We start from the raw sequence: 22,420 nt of genomic DNA, 5'->3' as shown, positions 1-22,420 counted from the left end.
TGCGCGTGAGTGGATAAGAACAGTTGCAAAATGTTGACAACTCGTGGGAAGGGGAGAGAGAGAGAGTGAGTGGGAGTGAAAGAGAGGGAGAGAAGAGAAGGGTAAAAGAGGGAGCCACTTGACCACGAGGAGTTTAGAGTACTTGGCACTATTTACCTCAGTAGCCATGGGGTCTCTAACTGGTCCCTCGTGTCTGCTTCTGTTTTTCATGGTGACCCTCCAGACCCCGTACAGCACCCACGCGAATAGGATAATCACGGAGAAACCGAGCCGCGCTGATTCATCTGAGAGCGGTAAGAGCGCGCATCACCTGTTCTGTGTTCGTCTCAGCACTGGTCAGAGGAAAACAGCAGGGTGGCCGATGCACGCGATACAGTATATGTGAAGAAAAGTGTGATGGTTTTTATTAACTTCTCTTGCAAAGAATCCTCAAACTATTCTAATTAATGCAGAACATTTCACTCTGCAATGTTATTTAATTTACAGTGGATATAGGCTAACATTTTAGCAGACCCTCTCATCCAGAGCGATTTATCGTAATGAGTGCATACATTTTCATATTGGGCCCCCGTGGGAATCGAACCCACAACCTTGCGCCATGCTCTATCAACTGAGCCATACTGGACTAACTAACTAATTTTAAGCAGATACAACTTGTAAGTTGTCATCTGTTTCCTACATTCCATCTTAAATTGTAAATTGCTAAAATGTGATTAGCATTTAGGCTAAACAGCCGATAACATTCATTAGTAAATTATGCTATGCTATGCTTAATCAAAATAACCTATGCGATTTTTCTTCTTACCCAATAAAATAAAGAATGCTATAGGATTCTGAAAATAGTAAGATTTTTGTATATTTCTGTCAGATTCCTATTTGGGAAAAACATCCTCAGTAAGGCTACAAGGCCTATATATTGAATAGAGATATTAGTTCTCCAATGATAGGCGGCAATACACATTTCAGTTCTCCAAATGATAGGCCAAACAAATTTGTTTAGCCTATGGCATGTACAGGCTGTGGATATACACTGTCCCAATGTTGTGGAGTGCTACTGTATCAACAGACCTTTCAGCCAACCCCCTTGTCCCCCTTACAGACACTTGCATTCCATTGCCATGGCGACCAGTCCTAAATAATTGTGTGCTTTTCTTTATTCCAGGGCTTGGGTTGAAGGAGCATTTTCTGATTGTTACACAGCACAATAGGCTGCGCAGCTGGGTCACCCCCATGGCCGCTAACATGCAAAAAATGGTTAGTTGCCTTGCCTGCCTTTCATTATATTTCTTGTGTGTGTGTGTGTGTGTGTGTGTGTGTGTGTGTGTGTGTGTGTCAGTTTGTCTGTCTGTTTGTCTGTCTGCCCCTCTGATTGGGGAGGATAGGCTGGTCCTAGCTCTATGATGGCAACTTCTACCCGGAGCTGTAAGCAAATGTAACTATGCCGACTGCCGTGCTGCCAAGCAGGCTGGCCCCTTTGAAACACATCACTGAGTTACATGGCTGCTGCTGCCTGCTGGACACCAAGGTCACCTGAAATAGAGCCCTGCCAGAAACCCTCCCCTGTGATCTTTCCCATGCTCCCAATTACCGTTTGTCACAGAGTCTGTCTCTTGGTTAACCGAGCCCTCGGTAAAGGCTCTCCATTTGATCCATGATTTATAGCACAGCTATATATTATATCCAAAGGTACTGTACAGATCAGTTGAAATCGTATCCTCATAAGTAGTCACAGTTCCTCCCTCTCTGAGGGTATCCCCATTTCCCCATCTCTAACAACTAAACAAAGGCAGCGACACCAGAGATTTCTCACAGTGTATCTTCTGTTGAAACGTGGATATTCACAACAGTGAGAGACAGTGAATATCAGTGTGTTAACGTAGACAGTGCATGTTCCAGTCACAGGGGCACTGACATCACAGCTGTTCTGTATGGTGCTGTCTCTGGCAGGGTGTTAATGCTGAAGGCCATCAACACTGTGTGGGGTGGATATGGGATCTGTCCCTGGGGCTCTGAGATAGATATATATGTTAGGGACCAGGAGGATTACATACTGTGTCTCTCTGTCTCTACTCAAACTAACAGGCAGGATAGATGTTATATCAGTGTGTGTAGATGAAGTCAATGGCAGCGCCTACCTGGCGGCTCAGTTAGATTTAGGGTTTCCTCACTGTTAGAATCGTTGTTTGCCCGCAGACTGACTAGTCATGTGAAAATTACAGCGACTAGTTGTATACAGTGCCTCAGAAAGTATTCATACCCCTTGACTTATTCTACATTGTAACACAACAAAATGTGGAAAAAGTCAAGGAGTGTGAATACTTTCTGAAGGCAATGTAAATGAATCTTAACTGAACTTAATTGAACTAAATTGAAGAAGTTGTAGTTTTCATCACTGATTAGGTAATGCAGACTAACGGTCTCATGGATAGTCTCATGATTTCCACTTAAACACTCAGATAACGTGAGACAAAACAAGCATGTTACCCAAGGACTGAGTGAATAGTGTGGGTAGGCACTGTGCAGCCTGAAACGACACTAATGTGTGACAAGCCTCCAATGATAATCCCCCTGTTTGTTGAGTCAATGAGAACCACTGGGCATTTTCTCCATATCTGATGCCATCTATTTATCAGGGATCAAGGTAAGACCCAGATGCAGTCTGTCGAAGTAACAATGTTTATTGTGGCACAGGGGCAGGCAAAGACAGACATGGGTTGAAAATCCAGGGTAAGGCAAAGGTACAGATAATTGGGAAGATGGGCGACACCTGGAGGGGGGTGGAGACAAGCACAAGGACAGGTGAAACAGATCAGGGCGTGACACTATTACTGTGCCAGTCTTATCTCCCTTATCTCCTGCTTACATTGCATGAGGACAAACGACGACAGAGGACAATCAGTGGATAATGAAACACAAAATGGTGGGGTTGAATAGTATGTCCTAGGCGGTTTCGTCCAAAACATTCACTTATCATAGATTGCGTTCTCAAAGCCCATGTATACAGATAGAGCAGAGTTCCTAGACTGCTGCTAAGCATCGGTAAACTGCACATAGCTGATAACATGTAATGAGAAAAAGAGGATGAGGATATTATCATGCAGCATTCAGGACTGTGGTATTACAGGTCATTTGCTTCCGAAGGCCGATGGAGGAATCCGGGCGAGCTGATGAAGCATATTAAGGAGCTTTACTGATAAACGCTTAAAAGGCTCAGGGCTTTAGCTGCGTTTGTGATTCTCTTTGAGGAATTTCCACCCAGGCATGGCAGCAGGTGTGGGTAAGCGCTGTCTCATTGTGTCAGTAAAGATATTATAGTGTGGCCCTGCAGCAGCCGCCCTCTTCTTCTTCTCTTCAGGAGATAAAAGAGCAGCCCTTCACACAGTTTCACAAATGAGGCTCTTCTCTCTCTGTACTCAGTCCATGCCCTCTGGAGGTTCACCGAGGGCTGGGGAAGCCTGTCTGACAATAGGAGGTACTTTTCTTCAAATACAGAAATGGAAATTAAGTATTTTCTTTTGGTGTAAGACAGAGGAAGGCGTTTGTATTACATCTACTCATTGCAGAAACTAATTTTCTCGTTGTAATGACGTCATTTCAAGTTTTGCATGCTGGATATGTGTGAGAGAAAGTGTATAGGCTATGTGTGCATCTGGAGCTAAGTAATCTGCAGTACTTTAGGTCAAAGTTCAACCCACTTAATGTCTCCACTTAGCTGAGGACTCCCACGGCTAAAAGACAGTTTTGAGTGTGCATGAAAACATCGCCTGGGAAACAGTGTTCCTGCTGAATGTCACTTTGCTATTAAAAGCTCTGCTATCTTGGCTTATTTTATGGACTACACTCCTTGCCAACATCAATTCCTCAGCTATAAGTTGTTGACTTTACGGACCATAACAGAGTAAGACTCAACATACTCCTATGTCTGGTCTTTGCTTCACTCCTGTACTTACTTAATTCCTTGCGCTGATGCATTGTGACGTGAAATGGAACATTCAAGAAGGGGACTTGCCCGGTGACCCTGCTCCCCTCTGGTGGCATCAAAGCGTGCGCTGATGATTTTGACCAGAGGACATCAGGGGGAACAATGTGCTCAAAGGGGCTTAGCACACTCTTAATTAGCTGTCACTCCCCTGACATCTGGACATGCCTCCATTCATCAAACAACAAATGTCCTATGATGAGGAAGTAGTGCTAATGATGAAGTTAGTCCTACAGGAAGCAATATCATCCTTTCCAAGCTCTTTATAGTATGGCATGTATACTCCCATACACTGGGCCTGTTGTATTCTCTCCAATGTTTTCGTGTGTCAGTCATAAGACCTTCATCTGAGTTTTAGTAGGTATTTTCCTTAATAAATTGAAACACATGGCTACAGTTAGTGTTTCTGAGTATTGAGGATCTCTTACTTCACTGCAAGGTTGAATAATTGACTAACGGGTCAGTGTTCCCCTTTAGAAGGCCCTTAAATATTAACACAAATGTGTCAGAGGAAGATTTACTTAAAAGGTGACAAGATGAAAACTCCCCTCTTTTCACCTGTCAGTGGACCCATTCAAGCCACTATGGAGGAAATGACACTGATTTGTTTGGCTGTCTCATTCTGGCTCCTCTCTAAGGGGGGGGGGTTTTTACAACACACATTCAGGTGAAAACACCAGCTGTGAGCTCTGCTGAGTACACACAGGCAGGCTGTGAGATGTGGCTATCAGTAGGACAGGAGTGGCCTGGAGAGTCTGTTTGTGTTGAGGCCCTCTCAAGGTGATGGAAGGCTGGCAGAATCTTTGAGGAGCAACGTTGAGAAGGTGTGGAAAGATGTGACTGGTGGGGGCTGTAGTAATGGTGAAGGAGAAGACATGGGGGTCAGTGAAATGGAGAGATGGTTGGATGTTGATGGCCTGGCAAAATTTTAGATCTCTCTGAAGAGCGAGTGGGAGTCGGATAGCTTTGCATGACATCCCACTGATGTGTGCCAGGATACCCTCTCCCTCCCCCTTTCCTCCCCCTCTGTCCCTTCTCCCCATCTCTGAAACAGGACCCCTTCTTGGGGGGCCAGTCGTGAAACGGCATATGTGGAAACACCCCCCTTTCACGCTCAGGTCCTGAGTGCTGACAGCCGTCTCCACGGTAACTGGCTGTGGTTGCCGGGGTAGTTCACGCTGAGCGGAGACATTCTGCTACCACTCGACGCGCACAAGATGAGACAGGGGTCAAACAGCTTAGTCAATGAGTGACAGCCACTGTCCGTCTCCCTGTCCTAACAGAGGCAGAGGCTGCCTCATCAGTTCCTCATCAGCAAAACAGAAGAATCCACACTGTTTATATGCTGCTTATACAGTGCATTCAGAAAATATTCAGACTTTTTCCACATTTTGTTAAGTTACAGCCTTATTCTAAAATGTATTATATAGAAAAAATCCTCATCAATCTACATACAATAACCAATAATGACAAAGTGTAAACTGTTTTTTTGAAATTTTTGCAAATGTATTGCAAATAAAAAACAGATATACCTTATTTACATAAGTATTCAGACTCTTTGCTATGAGACCCGAAATTGAGCTCAGGTGCATCCTGTTTCCATTGATCATCTTTGAGATGTTTCTACAACATGATTGGAGTCCACCTGTGGTAAATTCAATTGATTGGACATGATTTGGAAAGGCACGCACCTGTCTATGTAAGGTCCCACAGTTGACAGTGCATGTCAGAGCAAAGAACCAAGCCATGAAGTCGAAGGAATTGTCCGTAGAGCTCGGAGACAGGATTGTGTCGAGGCACAGATCTGGGGAAGGGTACAAAACATTTTCTGCAGCATTGAAGGTCCCCAAGAACACAGTAATATATCCTCACGTACATTTTTTACAAATTTGCAAACATTTCTAAAAGCCTCTTTTTGCTTTGTCATTATGGGGTATTTTGTGTAGATTGATGAGGGGGGAAAAACAATATAATCCATTTTAGAATTAGGCTGTAAAGTAACAAAATGTGTAAAAAGTGAAGGGGTCTGAGTACTTTCCAAATGCACTGTATGCTTATAAATGTGTCTACCGGGACACTGTTTAGACACTCAGTTCTTCATCTGCCTCAGTGCTTCGTGTCTCTTTAGTGGGCGGATATCCCAACTCAGTACTTGATACTGACAGGCCCATCATGTCTCTGACTGTACTGTATCTTTAAGCATAACGCTGTGAGTCTGTCTATGTTGTAGCAGGCTCTGTGCCAGGAGAGGAGAGAATGTTAATAGGTGTGTGACGGTGGGGTTTCATTTGATACCTCCACTTTAGAGACACACACCTCTCACCAGACCAGGGCATTATTAAAGGACGCTAACCTGCCCAGACTGTCCCGCCTGTGGCCCCCTACTCCCCACCCCCCATTTACCCCTACACTCCACGACCCCTTCTCCAACTCTCTAAGCTCCCCCTACATCCCAGTCCACCAGTATCTCTGTCTCTCCTCTCATAGTGAGAGGAGAGACATAGAGGAGCTCAATGGGTGTAACTTTTGTTGACAATTTCGATACCTTTTGGATACAAAACATGTTTTATAAGGAGGATGGGATTCCCCGAAATCATTTGGGTTCCTGGATCCTTTCACAGCATTATAAGGCTGCGTTGAGACAATGACTTATCAATGTCCCAAGCCCAGCTCAGTTACTTCCTACCATTGTGACACTGAGTTGTCATAATGCTTCAGCAAATGTACATTATAGCAGGGACATTGGTAGACAATGTAACTAACCTAATTTATGCCCCTCTGACTTTGCTGATCCTACAGCTAATGTATGCACTATGCAGTAATCATGTACCTATGATGAGATTCATATTGTTAGCACTGAGGCGATGTGCCCTAGGAGGAAGTCCACTGTGTGCATCTCACCCTGCACTAACATAAATAACATGAGCATATCTACTTCTGCTAAAGTCTCCAGTAAAGCAATGAAAACAAGTAAGCATCCCAGAAAAGTGCTCAAAATAGCCCACGTTAACATATGTAGCTTAAGAAACAAGGTTCATGAAATCAATAATAAGACATTCATATTCTGACTATCGCTGAAACTCACTTAGATAATACCTTTGATGATACAGTGGTAGCAATACAAGGTTATAACATTTACAGAAAAGACAGAAATGCCAATGGTGGAGGTGTTGCTGTTTTATATTCAGAACCACATTCCTGTAAAGCTTAGAGAGGATCTAATGTTAAATACAGGTCTTCACAGTCCCCAAGTCCAGAACAGACTATGGGAGGCGCACAGTATTACATAGAGCCATGACTACATGGAACTCTATTCCATATCAAGTAACTGATGCAAGCAGTAATATTAGATTTAAAAAACAGATAAAAATACACTTTATGAAACACCTGTGAAGAAACACTAACATAGGCACAGTCACATGCATACACACACACGAAAACATACTCACTATACACACACACGTACACATGGATTTTGTATTGTAGATATGTGGTAGTGGTGGAGTAGGGGCCTGAGGGCACACAGTGTGCTGTGAATGTATTACAATGTTTTTAAAATTGTATAACTGCCTTAATTGTGGTGGACCCCAGGAAGAGTAGCACTAATGGGGATCCATAATAAATACAAATACAGGGCTCATAGGCCACCTTGCTTAGCCGGAATCCTGCCCTAAGTGCACCAGCTTTAAAAGCAGAGATCACCTTTCAGCCTCCCAGGGTGTTCGGTGTTCACCATACTGACTGTGTAGTTTTTTTAGGACTGTCTTGTTTAAGATCAGGTACGATCACATGGCCTGTGCTGGCCTTTAGCGATGGATAGCACACTTGCTGTTGTTGATCTATTTAAGATCTATGAGGATGAGATAGTATACTCAGTGACCCAATGGTCAGCTGGCAGAGCAGCAGAGTCACTATGCCATGGTCTGTGCTCATACAACCAACTTTATTTATTTATTTCCCTCCCATACTCCCACACAGTCTGTCATTTTATCGATCTCCCCATCAGTCCCTAAATACTGTATCCATTTTAGGCTATCGATTTCCAGAGCCCTGCGACTAAGTCTTCAGAAGAAACCTTGTCAGTGAACATTAACAATAGGGGGCTAAATGGAGAGCCTGGCATGGGAGTGTCCCAAAAGCAAAATGTGTCCCTGAAAAAGAGCCCTTCAGGTCACAAAGAGAGGAAGTCGGTCTGTCACCCTCAGTCATGGGAAGGTAGTTCCCCATTCTATTTGTTTAAACAAGTGTGTGTGTGTGTGTGTGTGTGTGTGTGTGTGTGTGTGTGTGTGTGTGTGTGTGTTGTCTCCCCCCTTCCCCATATCTGTAGGACTGGAGTGAGAAGCTGGTCAAACTTGCCCAGGAGAGGGCGAAATCCTGCCACACAAATCCCGCTCCTCAGGACCAACCGCTCCGCCACATTGGCTGGAACACCCATCATTCAGCTCATGCCACCAGCTCATTTGCTGAGGTCATTGACTCATGGTTCGAGGAAGGGCGGGACTACATGTACCTGAGTGGGCAATGCAGAGAGAATGCTACCTGCCAACACTACACACAGGTAATGGTTAACAGTACTGGATCTGTCAACTGTGCAGCAACCCTAAGTAACTTTGTCAAAACAGGAAGTCTCAATTCAACTCTCAATTCAATTTGAGTAATAATTGGCGGGATTGAGTTTGTGTTGCCCACATGCCAATACATTGTGTTGCCAATATACTCTCTCTATCTTTCTCTCTAACTCTGTCTGTGTGTCTGTCCGTCTGTCTGTCTTTCTCTCTCTCTGCTGTAGTTGGTGTGGGCCACCTCCAGTAATGTGGGCTGTGCCAGACAGTTGTGTCTGAGGGGTGATGCTCTCTGGGAGCTATTTGTCTGTGCATACTCCCCTGGGTAAGAACACTACTAATATACCTAATGTGTGTGTGTGTGTGTGTGTGTGTGTGTGTGTGTGTGTGTGTGTGTGTGTGTGTGTGTGTGTGTGTGTGTGTGTGTGTGTGTGTGTGTGTGTGTGTGTGTGTGTGTACATATACATGTGTGTGTGATATATGTCTCTCTGCAGGGGTAACTGGGAGGTGAATGGGAGGTTGGTGGTGCCCTATGTGGCTGGTTTCTCCTGTTCTCTCTGCACCTCTTCCATGTCAGGCTGCTTCAGACTGTGGGACCATGTGGGAGGACTGTGTGGTGAGACCCCTATAGACAACGCTCTCATTCATTAAAGGTAGACTCAGTGATATTATGTTGCCACGAGCAGCACCGCAGATATTGCGATGAGTGAGAGTATCTGCGCATGTGCATGGGTTTGCTTCACACTGTTACAGTGGTGAAGTTTAGCCTCGCACTTCAACGCTCTTACATGCTGACCAGACCGGACACATCGCGTGCGCGAGCGTCGCAAAATACATTTAGAAAACCATGTTATTCAATTATTGCACTCATGCCAACGAGCATCTGCGTTGCCAAGGGCTAAAATATAACTTCTTTCTATTTCTGACGCAGATTGCGCTGCAAGTCCTGCCTCTCCCATCTCCTCATTGGTTTATAGAAGCAGGTACCCACGTGCTATCTCCTCATTGGTTATACCCACGTGGGTGATTGAAAGACAAACTGTATTGCGGGTTGTTGTGGTAATACTATGAAAGTGTAGATGCCAATCACCATATAAGTTCAAAGATGAAAAAGCCTGGAAGGAGGAGAGATGACTAGAAATGATTCGGTTGACCATTTTATGTGTGGATTACTTGTCGGAGTAGAGGACCTTGTGCATTTCAGGTAAAATAACAACTCAATGTTTATATCCCAGGACAAATTAGCTAGCAACAGCAAGCTAGCTAAATAGGACAAATTAGCTAGCAAGTGCAAGCTAACTAGCTAAATTGCCATACATGTTTAATGCTTTTCGACCTGTCCCCAAATTAATGTAATTGGTTCAGAGTTTGTTTTGATATTTTAACCTGCATGTCGTGATCGCGTTTGGTGTAGGGGGACAAAATAAATGTATGCACGATAGCGCACGATGGCGCACACGCGCAGCCGGTTTTGGTTCCGTGTTAGTTGTTGCGGAAATTGACCCACTATGCTGTTAATTTTGTGAACCTATGTCATATAAATGAGTCTATCTTTAAATTAGTGAAAAATGTTAGCATTTTAATCATATTAGCTGTTCTTTACTCAAAGTAGTATCTATTTCAACCAACTCTGTTCTCTACAGATTTTTTTCTTAGAATCTCTTTAGTGCACTAATAGCGACGTATCACCTCTATTGAGGATGACAGTTCATTATCTATTTTGAGCCAAAGACGTTAAGTGTATTTTTTTCCTCACTTAAAGTATTGTCATGTGAAGGGGTTTTCACCTAATCCGGTTTAACAGTATAGCCAACACTTAACCACTTACCATGCAATGATGGCCTTGTCAGAGAACAAGCATCAACTGGAGGCTAAATGTATTCATGGAAAAATGAAGACTTTTAAGCAAAGGTATTTAGAAAATTGTATCTGTGTTCCAGAGACCCCCAGGAACCCATGTCGTATGAGCTGTGGGCAGCATGGTCGTCTGAACATCTCCTCCTGCCAGTGTCATTGTGGACCTAGGTTCACCGGACGATTCTGTCAGGGTATCAGTCTATGTGCCTGTGTTTACCAGTCTGACAGTCTACTATAGTCATTATTATCTCTGTGTGTCTGACTAGGCATGCTCTGGAGTGTGTGTGTGTTCAGGTATCTCTGTAGGTGCATCATGGTCGATATACTGTATGTGACTGTGTGTGTGACTGTGTGTGTGTGTGTTTCAGTGCGCTGCAGTGTGAAGTGTGTGCACGGCCGCTACAAGGAAGAGGAGTGCTCCTGCAAGTGTGATGTTGGTTATAGGGGTGCTGAGTGTGCAGGTGAGTGTGATGTTGGTTATGGGGGTGCTGAGTGTGCAGGTGAGTGTGATGTTGGTTATGGGGGTGCTGAGTGTGCAGGTAAGTGTGATGTTGATTATGGGGGTGCTGAGTGTGCAGGTGAGTGTGATGTTGACTATGGGGGTGCTGAGTGTGCAGGTGAGTGTGATGTTGACTATGGGGGTGCTGAGTGTGCAGGTGAGTGTGATGTTGATTATGGGGGTGCTGAGTGTGCAGGTGAGTGTGATGTTGGTTATGGGGGTGCCGAGTGTGCAGGTGAGTGTGATGTTGATTATGGGGGTGCTGAGTGTGCAGGTGAGTGTGATGTTGACTATGGGGGTGCTGAGTGTGCAGGTGAGTGTGATGTTGACTATGGGGGTGCTGAGTGTGCAGGTGAGTGTGATGTTGGTTATGGGGGTGCTGAGTGTGCAGGTGAGTGTGATGTTGGTTATAGGGGTGCTGAGTGTGCAGGTGAGTGTGATGTTGGTTATGGGGGTGCTGAGTGTGCAGGTGAGTGTGATGTTGACTATGGGGGTGCTGAGTGTGCAGGTGAGTGTGATGTTGGTTATGGGGGTGCCGAGTGTGCAGGTGAGTGTGATGTTGACTATGGGGGTGCTGAGTGTGCAGGTGAGTGTGATGTTGACTATGGGGGTGCTGAGTGTGCAGGTGAGTGTGATGTTGACTATGGGGGTGCTGAGTGTGCAGGTGAGTGTGATGTTGACTATGGGGGTGCTGAGTGTGCAGGTGAGTGTGATGTTGACTATGGGGGTGCTGAGTGTGCAGGTGAGTGTGATGTTGGTTATGGGGGTGCTGAGTGTGCAGGTGAGTGTGATGTTGACTATGGGGGTGCTGAGTGTGCAGGTGAGTGTGATGTTGGTTATGGGGGTGCTGAGTGTGCAGGTGAGTGTGATGTTGGTTATGGGGGTGCTGAGTGTGCAGGTGAGTGTGATGTTGGTTATGGGGGTGCTGAGTGTGCAGGTGAGTGTGATGTTGGTTATGGGAGTGCTGAGTGTGATGTTGGTTATGGGAGTGCTGAGTGTGCAGGTGAGTGTGATGTTGGTTATGGGAGTGCTGAGTGTGCAGGTGAGTGTGATGTTGGTTATGGGGGTGCTGAGTGTGCAGGTGAGTGTGATGTTGGTTATGGGGGTGCTGAGTGTGCAGGGGAGTGTGATGTTGGTTATGGGGGTGCTGAGTGTGCAGGTGAGTGTGATGTTGGTTATGGGGGTGCTGAGTGTGCAGGTGAGTGTAATGTTGGTTATGGGAGTGCTGAGTGTGCAGGTGAGTGTAATGTTGGTTATGGGGGTGCTGAGTGTGCAGGGGAGTGTGATGTTGGTTATGGGGGTGCTGAGTGTGCAGGTGAGTGTGATGTTGGTTATGGGGGTGCTGAGTCTGCAGGTGAGTGTAATGTTGGTTATGGGGGTGCTGAGTGTGCAGGTGAGTGTGATGTTGGTTATGGGGGTGCTGAGTGTGCAGGTGAGTGTGATGTTGGTTATGGGGGTGCTGAGTGTGCAGGTGAGTGTGATGTTGGTTATGGGGGTGCTGAGTGTGATGTTGGTTATGGGGGTGCTGAGTGTGCAGGTGAGTGTGATGTTGACTATGGGGGTGCTGAGTGTGCAGGTGAGTGTGATGTTGACTATGGGGGTGCTGAGTGTGCAGGTGAGTGTGATGTTGGTTATGGGGGTGCTGAGTGTGCAGGTGAGTGTGATGTTGACTATGGGGGTGCTGAGTGTGCAGGTGAGTGTGATGTTGGTTATGGGGGTGCTGAGTGTGCAGGTGAGTGTGATGTTGGTTATGGGGGTGCTGAGTGTGCAGGTGAGTGTGATGTTGGTTATGGGGGTGCTGAGTGTGCAGGTGAGTGTGATGTTGACTATGGGGGTGCTGAGTGTGCAGGTGAGTGTGATGTTGACTATGGGGGTGCTGAGTGTGCAGGTGAGTGTGATGTTGACTATGGGGGTGCTGAGTGTGCAGGTGAGTGTGATGTTGATTATGGGAGTGCTGAGTGTGCAGGTGAGTGTGATGTTGACTATGGGGGTGCTGAGTGTGCAGGTGAGTGTGATGTTGGTTATGGGGGTGCTGAGTGTGCAGGTGAGTGTGATGTTGATTATGGGGGTGCTGAGTGTGATGTTGGTTATGGGAGTGCTGAGTGTGCAGGTGAGTGTGATGTTGGTTATGGGAGTGCTGAGTGTGCAGGTGAGTGTGATGTTGGTTATGGGGGTGCTGAGTGTGCAGGTGAGTGTGATGTTGGTTATGGGGGTGCTGAGTGTGCAGGTGAGTGTGATGTTGGTTATGGGAGTGCTGAGTGTGCAGGTGAGTGTGATGTTGGTTATGGGGGTGCTGAGTGTGCAGGTGAGTGTAATGTTGGTTATGGGAGTGCTGAGTGTGCAGGTGAGTGTAATGTTGGTTATGGGAGTGCTGAGTGTGCAGGTGAGTGTGATGTTGGTTATGGGAGTGCTGAGTGTGCAGGTGAGTGTGATGTTGGTTATGGGGGTGCTGAGTGTGCAGGTGAGTGTAATGTTGGTTATGGGGGTGCTGAGTGTGCAGGTGAGTGTGATGTTGGTTATGGGGGTGCTGAGTGTGCAGGGGAGTGTGATGTTGGTTATGGGGGTGCTGAGTGTGCAGGTGAGTGTGATGTTGGTTATGGGGGTGCTGAGTGTGCAGGTGAGTATAATGTTGGTTATGGGAGTGCTGAGTGTGCAGGTGAGTGTAATGTTGGTTATGGGGGTGCTGAGTGTGCAGGGGAGTGTGATGTTGGTTATGGGGGTGCTGAGTGTGCAGGTGAGTGTGATGTTGGTTATGGGGGTGCTGAGTCTGCAGGTGAGTGTAATGTTGGTTATGGGGGTGCTGAGTGTGCAGGTGAGTGTGATGTTGGTTATGGGGGTGCTGAGTGTGCAGGTGAGTGTGATGTTGGTTATGGGGGTGCTGAGTGTGCAGGTGAGTGTGATGTTGGTTATGGGGGTGCTGAGTGTGATGTTGGTTATGGGGGTGCTGAGTGTGCAGGTGAGTGTGATTTTGGTTATGGGGGTGCTGAGTGTGATGTTAGTTATGTGGGTGCTGAGTGTCATGTTGGTTATGGGGGTGCTGAGTGTGATGTTGGTTATGGGGGTGCTGAGTGTGATGTTGGTTATGGGGGTGCTGAGTGTGCAGATGAGTGTGATGTTGGTTATGGGGGTGCTGAGTGTGCAGGTGAGTGTGATGTTGGTTATGGGGGTGCTGAGTGTGATGTTGTTTATGGGGGTGCTGAGTTTGATGTTGGTTATGGGGGTGCTGAGTGTGCAGGTGAGTGTGATGTTGGTTATGGGGGTGCTGAGTGTGATGTTAGTTATGTGGGTGCTGAGTGTGATGTTGTTTATGGGGGTGCTTTACTGTTTGAATGTGAATGGAATTGACCCCAACTCTGGTGGGAATAAGTTTATGTAGCCAATGTGGCACTGTCTCACCATGACTTTAAACCAGAATGAACCAGACTCCTATCATCATTGTATCTAAGCCAATGCACCCTTTTTTCTATTAAGCTTCAGCCTGATTAGATTCAAGTTGTATCTGCTAGTTTGAGCCCATTTGGATTCCAATGTTTACTGTGTTATCAAGCCATATGCATCTCAGGGGGTTTTCTTGTTTGGGCAAAAGACCGTCCTCCATCCTCTCTTCTCCGTCCTCTCCTCCATCCTCTCTCCTCCTTGACCTGGAAACTGATAATTGATCGAGTGGTCGAACAGTGTGTCAATTGGTCAGAAGGAAGAGTGTCCTCCCCTCCTCGATAGCCACCTTTCATCGAGGATACTTGTGCATCCTACCGCGGAAGAGTTTTGAAGTCTGTCACACCCCCCCCCTTTGAATCAGCTTTTGTTTTTGTCAGACTAAGAACATGCACACATTTAAAAACAATATCCTACTTATTGTTTTATCTATAAAATATCTTCCACAACTAACTTAATTTGTTTTGATCACTTTACACATTTATTATGGGATCCACCTCTGTAAACGTAATTTGCCTATTGACGCACAAGTGGAGAAGGACCGTCTCATTTCAAGCAAGTGCATTTTCATCCACCTTCACTCTGCTTGCCGACTCTCCTCGATTAACTTTGATGTTTTCAAAAGGAGGCGAGAGAGGACGGAGGAGAGAGGACGCAGGAGTTGAGCAAATCAAAATGATAAAAGGTCATAGTGTTTACTGTGACCAGAATGGACTGCGGTCTGTACATTGAGTTTGAGCCAAGATGGATGGTCAGTGCCTGGTGTCTCTTTACTGAGGTCTAATGTGTGTTGCTTATGTTTCTGTAGAGAAGCAGCAGTTTCCCTTCCACAGCTGTGATGTGAGGATAGATGGAGAGTGCTTCATGGTGTCTCCAGAGGTCGACACCTACTATGGAGCCAAGACCCGCTGTCAGGTTAGAGAGAGTGAGAGAGAGAGAGTGTGAGAGTGTGAGAGTGTGTGAGTGAGTGTAACCCATGTTGTGGTGTGTGTTTGGACCCCAGGAGCGAGGGGGGATTCTGGCCCAGATCCACAACCAGAAGGTTCAGGACATGCTGGCATTTTACCTCAGCCAGCTGGAGACCAGCAACGAGGTCACAGACCCCGACTTTGAGACACGCAACTTCTGGATCGGTACGTCACTTTCCCTGTCCTTCTATACGTACAGCCAAATAGCTTTGACAGACTGACTTTGTGAGTTTGTGTGAGCCGCATTGAGATGTGTCAAGGTGAGATGAGGATAAGCGTCCTGTAAGGCTGTGTGTATTGTGTCCAGGGCTGACATATAAACCTCTGAAGGACTCTTTCCGCTGGGACTCAGGAGAAATCCCCACATACAGCAGCTTCGCCTTTGGACAGCCTGACAACCAGGGGTGAGAGAGTCATAACTTTTGACAACTTAATGATAATAGTAACAACAATTATAACTTTCTATTATTACATCACCTTGTTGAATGGATAATCATAAAATAATATTATTGTTGTCAGAATCTACAGTAAGCAGGTGGAATGAGGCACTGCAAATGCGACTCCACTATATTTTTTACTGGAATGAACATATTTTCTACCACCATGGTTATTCTATACTGTCTGGAACACAGGTATAGTCTCACGTAGCCTAACATTATCACCTCACCCTCTGTGTCAGGAGGAGAGAAGCCTGGGCCCATACCCACAAAGCATCTCAGAGTAGGAGTGCTGATTTAGGATCAGTTTTTCCTTTTAGATCAAGATGAATATGATTATATGGACAGATCCTAGATCAGCACACCTTATCTGAGATGCTTTGTTGATACGGGCCCTGGACATTGAGGCTACTGTGTTTGAAAGCAGAATGTTATCTTCTGTCTGACCACCAGATGTCTCTGTGTCCCCTCCATCTCACTCTTCCTCCCTCTCTCCTCTCCCTCGTGTCCCTCTCCCTGCAGCTTTGGGAACTGTGTGGAGCTGCAGGCTTCCAGCGCCTTCAACTGGAACGACCAGCGCTGTAAAACACGCAACCGATACATCTGCCAGTACGGTGAGAGAACACAACTCCATGAGAGACAGAGAGAGAGGTGAAAAGAGAGGGAGGGAGAGAGAGGTGGAGAGAAACACACAGAGAGATGCTGAGATATTCTAATCAAGGAAATCTGTCCTCACACTGCATCCAGACTCATTACCATTAGATGTAGCATTCACTGATATATCTTAAAACTCTCTAAACCTGCAGGTGGTTTAAAACACCTGTTGGACATTGACATCACCATGACAACAGATTGAGAGAGACTGACAGCAGCTTCTAAAAAATCCTGACAGATGGAGAGAAGTTCAAACACTATAGGTAGAAGTTACCCATACAACACAGATCTAGGATCAGCTTACTATCCCCAAATCCTACCCTTACCATCACAGCAGAAAACACAAAACTGACCTTAGATCAGCATGCAAGGGAAAGACATCAGGACCCTAAATCTTTACCTGGTCTCTCTGGCTGAGGGATGCTGGAGTCAAAGTGAGTGTTCAGTATAAAACCCGAGCAGAGAACACATAAACAAATCACAGCCCTAACTCTTGATCTGGGTGCTGTGTTTACCGTCTGTGTTTATTAGGGAGAGGCTGTGCGACACGGCCCACACATTTTAATGATACACTCAGCTGGAATCAATGGCACTCAGGGCTCCTCATAAAGAGCCTTCTAGAGATCGATATACGTCAGGCCTACAATTGCACCAAGTGTCTAAACACACACACACACATTTATCCCCTCTATAATTCACCAGTGTGATGGAGTCAGAATTGGAGGGTGGTATTGTTTGTTTGGTTTTGGTTAATTGTGTGTGTTCTAGGCAGGTGGCGAGCTCTGCAATCTCATATTGATCATTGAGGGCCGTCCTAATCCAGTCAGTGTTGCTGGACATTTTTAACAGCTCGCCGTTTAAAAGCTCTGAATCTCCTGGTGCCGATTGATGGAAAACCATCGGTTCTCTCTTCTTATAGAGAGAGAAGCCTTTGTGTAGAGAGGGGTCAGTGGAGAGGAGTGTGTGGGTGGGTGGGTGGGTGGGTGTGTGTGTGTGTGTGACCAGAGCTCAAAGTGGAGTGGTAAGGCTGGTGAAAACAGAACACATGAGAACACAGCTGGACTAGCTGGGATCATGTTTTACTCAACCCCCTCTACACAAGCACTCTAAAACAAAAGATTCATTGGAGCAACAAAGAGTGAAATGAACGGATTTGACTGTGATTAATAGCTCCCCTACACACACACGCACGCACGCACGCACGCACGCACACACTCTCGTACCCCCCTGAAGGTATAATTGTGAAGCTGCATTGATGTGTTCTGTTAATTGGCAATAAAATGATAAGTGGAAAGCACAGGGAGCCTGAGGGGTCCACACAATTACCCAGATACAGATACAGAGAGAGAGAGAGAGAGAGAGAGAGAGAGAGAGAGAGAGAGAGAGAGAGGAGAGAGAGAGAGAGAGAGAGAGAGAGAGAGAGAGAGAGAGAGAGAGAGAGAGAGAGGAGAGAGAGAGAGAGAGAGAGAGAGAGAGAGAGAGAGAGAGAGAGAGAGAGAGAGAGAGAGAGAGAGAGAGAGAGAGAGAGAGAGAGAGAGAGAGAGAGAGAGAGAGAGAGAGAGAGAGAGAGAGAGAGAGAGAGAGAGAGAGAGAGAGAGAGAGAGAGAGAGAGAGAGAGAGAGAGAGAGAGAGGAGAGAGAGAGAGAGAGAGAGAGAGAGAGAGAGAGAGAGAGAGAGAGAGAGAGAGAGAGAGAGAGAGAGAGAGTGTTTGTGTGAATATATATATATTTTTTAGAGAGGTAGGGGTGTGGCTGTTCCAGTGTTCTGCACCATGGGAATTGTGTTTTAGGCTAGAGCCACATCTGTTTGTATCCTCCCCTCCTACCCCTTGACTGTTGGGGGTTCCATTTTGGGCCCTCATTGCCCAAAATGAAAACAAGGCCCAATGAGAGATTACTAGGAAATAGTTTTGTGTGCGTTTGTGCACGCTTGTTTGCACTCGTGTATGTATGGTGTGTGTGTGCACGTAGGTATGTACAGTATGTGTGTGGGTGTGTGTGCACGTGGATGTGTACAGTGTGTGTGGTGTGGGTGTGTGTACAGTATGTGTGGTGGATGTGTACAGTATGTGTGGTGTGTGGGTGTGCACAATATGTGTGGTGTGTGGGTGTGTACAGTATGTGTGGTGTGTGGATGTGTACAGTATGTGTGGGTGCACATGGGTGTGTACAGTATGTATGGTATGTGGGTGTGTACAGTATGTGTGGTGTGTGTGTGCATGTGGGTGTGTACAGTATGTGTGGTGTGTGTGTACAGTATGTGTGGGTGTGTACAGTGTGTGTGGTGTGTGGGTATGTGCAGTGTGTGTGTGTGTGTGTGTGTGTGTGTGTGCACGTGTGTGTGTACAGTGTGTGTGGTGTGGGTCTGTACAGTATGTGTGGTGTGTGGGTGTGTACAGTATGTGTGGTGTGTGGGTATGTGCAGTATGTGTGTGTGTGTGTGTGTGTGTGTGTGTGTGGGTGCACGTGGGTGTGCACAGTATGTGTGGTGTGTGGGTGTGTACAGTATGTGTGGTGTGTGGGTGTGTACAGTATGTGTGGGTGCACATGGGTGTGTACAGTATGTATGGTGTGTGGGTGCATGTGGGTGTGTACAGTATGTGTGGTGTGTGTGTGTGCATGTGGGTGTGTACAGTATGTGTGGTGTGTGTGTACAGTATGTGTGGGTGTACAGTATGTGTGTGGGTGTGTGTGCACGTGTGTGTGTACAGTATGTATGGTATGTGGGTGTGTACAGTGTGTGTGGTGTGTACAGTATGTGTGGATGTGTACAGTATGTGTGGTGTGTGGGTATGTACAGTATGTGTGGTGTGTGGGTGTGTACAGTATGTGTGGTGTGTGGGTGTGTACAGTATGTGTGGTGTGTGGGTGTGTACAGTATGTGTGGTGTGTGGGTGTGTACAGTATGTGTGGTGTGTGGGTATGTGTCTATAGAGAAAAGGTGCTCCATTCTTAGCGTCCTCCACTGTGTTGTAGAATATTAATGTCCTCTGCACACTCACGTCTGAATGGAGCGCAGGCTATGATTACTGGGGATTTGGGATACAAACCATACCATTTATTCCCTCTACTCTGTCTCTCTCTATTACTCCTGTGTGTGTGTGTGTGTGTGTGTGTGTGTGTGTGTGTGTGTGTGTGTGTGTGTGTGTGTGTGTGTGTGTGTGTGTGTGTGTGTGTGTGTGTACGTCCACAGGTCCAGAGCACATTGCCCTGTGGGAAGTTGGCCGGTGATGAACTCGACACTCGAGGGTGGAGAGCCCAGCATTGGAGCGGTTGGGGAGGTGGGTCGTTTGGGCTGTTCGTTGGACCCGGTCTGGGTGTCAAGCAGAAGCTGCTCTTATTGGTCTTATTTCATCCAGTGTTTTTCACTCCAACCCTTGTTGCACATATCCCCTGTTGCCGGTCAGGACTGGGCCTGTCTAACCAGTGCAGGAAAAAAGCACATAATGGGAGAACTTCCAAATCAACAGAATTTGAGCTCAACTGTAGATGGTTCATGGCAGCATAAATCTGTGTTTTGTACTGTACTGGTTTTTGTATTGCATATTCTTTTTTTCAGACTTATCTAAATTATGATTCATTTCTGATGTTTTCCATAACTGCCTCCCTGCATTGTCAGTTTGATTGTACAATTCTCCCCAATGCACTGAATGTACAGTTCCATGACAACCACTATTTTTGCTTTCTCAGTCATCCAGTAAGTGAATTAAAACGGTTTGCTACAATGTGCTGTGGGGTATTTTTCCAGACTGGGTAATTTTATTGGTCTCTGTGTTTGTGAGAGTGTGTATGGTTTTTAGTGACATTTTTGTGTTCTAGTATGTGAGTGTTTGTTTGGAATAGTTTGTGAATGTGGCACTGTGATGTGTGTCCTTCTACACTAGTTTGGGAAGAGGCCAGTTTTACTCCTGTGTGTTGGGAGCGTCTCTGAGGTGACATCACAGACAGTGTCCAGGAATCCCTATGGACCAGGGTGTGTTCAGCTGTTTGTCAGGCAGCGCTAGGAGGGGAGAGAGGTATGAGGGTGGGAGGAGTCGGCTGCAGAGAGAGGGATTAAACCAACCTGCAGTGCTGCAGTGGAATCATGCAAATGCACAAAGCTGGGAGAAGGTTACCAGGTTAAACAGGTGGGCAGTGGAGGAGGAAGACGAGCAATAACAGTGTGTGTGTGTGTGTGTGTTTACCATACCTGCATTAATCAGTGGTGTTAATGCCAAGCCCACTGCGTAGCTGAGCTGCCACTCAACAGCTGATTGGTACAAAATACAAAACTACTGAAATAGTTGTTTTTAAAATGGAAGTACAATCACCCATATTCACCATACAGCAATCAGACTTGAACAATCGCTATGAATTTACAGTAAAGGCAAGAATACAGGGAGGCATTTTGACTTACAGTTGTTCATAGTCAGGGTTGTTCTGCTCTACATTGAATAAACTGATAACGTGGTATTGATTGTAGATGCAGAGAGAAATGTAGATACTGTGTTCATGTCATTGTGTGATAGACATGCCTGCCATAATGCAGATGAAACTGGTTTTAGAGCTCCCAACTGTTTGTATGACAATGCGTGTGCTGCGACTAAGTCTTCATTTACATGTATGCATGTAGAGTGTGTGGGTGCATGTAGAGTGTGTGGGTGCATGTAGAGTGTGTGGGTGCATGTAGAGTGTGTGGGTGCATGTAGAGTGTGTGGGTGCATGTAGAGTGTGTGGGTGCATGTAGAGTGTGTGGGTGCATGTAGAGTGTGTGGGTGCATGTAGAGTGTGTGGGTGCATGTAGAGTGTGTGGGTGCATGTAGAGTGTGTGGGTGCATGTAGAGTGTGTGGGTGCACTAGGGCTGGCTGATATGGCCTAAAAATCATATCTCCATTTTTTTCACTTATGGGCGATTCATGGTATACAGTATCTAGATTATTTTAGGTTTTTCTAGCTAAGCTTTGTTGTACAATTTAAGGTCAAATACACTGCATTTCAAACAGTCAGCAATAATCGAATGAATTCAGGGCTTGTGAAATTATGACTAGGCTAAATATAATTATTTTATCTAAATAGTTGAATTGTTTGTTTTTTTGCAATAATCACTGATCTGGCTTTCAAGTCTGTCTATGAGAAAGCCATTTTTGTTAAAAACCATGCCTAATGTACATTCACTAATAATGACTAACTTATTGTAGCAGGCATTATATTAACACAGGTCTCAAACTAATCTTTATATTTCAAGTTTAGCCAACTTGGATCTTCAGTATTTGCTAGCTTACAAGGCAAAACCATTAACTAGTTATGAACACATCCTTCTGTCCGTCTCCAACTGTTTGAACAGCATGTTAGCCTGTCCACTGTCACTCTGTACAGCGCATTGCATTTCCAGAATCAATGTTCATTGAGACTCCCGTTTGAGAGAAGTTGAGACATAAAAAGAGTATCAATACCTTCTACTCTATTACAGTAAAATAATGTCTCAATGTGTTTCGGTGTCCATATGACCCATTCTGTTGGACCACCAAACCTCAAATGCAAATAGCGTGTTATAACCGCATATCAGAGAGGAAGAAGTGATGTCATCTTTGTTGTTTTGAGAGGCAGGGGGAGGGGCTTGGTGTGTGTGTAAATGGGAAGGTGCACACTGCCAGAGATCTGTATATAATGATGAGATACTCATGTCTCCACCCTAACAATGGGAGTCGTTGTCCCAAAGGTGGGAAGGACGGCGACAAGCTTAGGTCCAAAATAAGCCCATAGAAACGCATTGAGTTTATTTTGGACAGATTCTGGAGAGAGTGAAACCTCTCACTCCGCCTCTTCCTCTCTGACACGGCACAGAACGAGTGAAGGAGACGAGACCAAAAAGACAACATGAGAACAAGAGGACATAAATGCTAATTTAAAAAAAATGTAATACAGCCATTTGGAATATCGTGCAAAAACGTATATTTGAATTAACCAAATGAATGTGATCGCCCAGCTATAGCGTGCACTGGATATACTACTGTATGTGTGTATCATGCATGTTATAGAAAGCGTGTGTT

General features: G+C 45.7%; 1 protein-coding gene across 1 annotated transcript; it reads left to right on the top strand.

Moving 5' to 3' along the window:
* Positions 1-20,115, top strand: LOC129854199 (C-type lectin domain family 18 member A-like). The gene is made up of 12 exons (XM_055920991.1): positions 1-293; positions 1,163-1,254; positions 8,307-8,537; positions 8,769-8,866; positions 9,036-9,157; positions 10,482-10,589; positions 10,767-10,859; positions 15,141-15,247; positions 15,336-15,465; positions 15,608-15,704; positions 16,260-16,351; positions 19,584-20,115. The coding sequence occupies exons 1-12, from the start codon at positions 167-169 to the stop codon at positions 19,619-19,621; spliced, it is 1,335 nt and encodes a 444-aa protein (XP_055776966.1). The 5' UTR covers positions 1-166; the 3' UTR covers positions 19,622-20,115.
* The last annotated feature ends 2,305 nt before the right edge of the window (positions 20,116-22,420 follow it).

This window comes from Salvelinus fontinalis, chromosome 4 (genome assembly GCF_029448725.1).
Source record: "Salvelinus fontinalis isolate EN_2023a chromosome 4, ASM2944872v1, whole genome shotgun sequence".
NCBI classification, from domain to species: domain Eukaryota; kingdom Metazoa; phylum Chordata; class Actinopteri; order Salmoniformes; family Salmonidae; genus Salvelinus; species Salvelinus fontinalis.
This window is presented reverse-complemented; position numbering and strand designations above follow the sequence as displayed.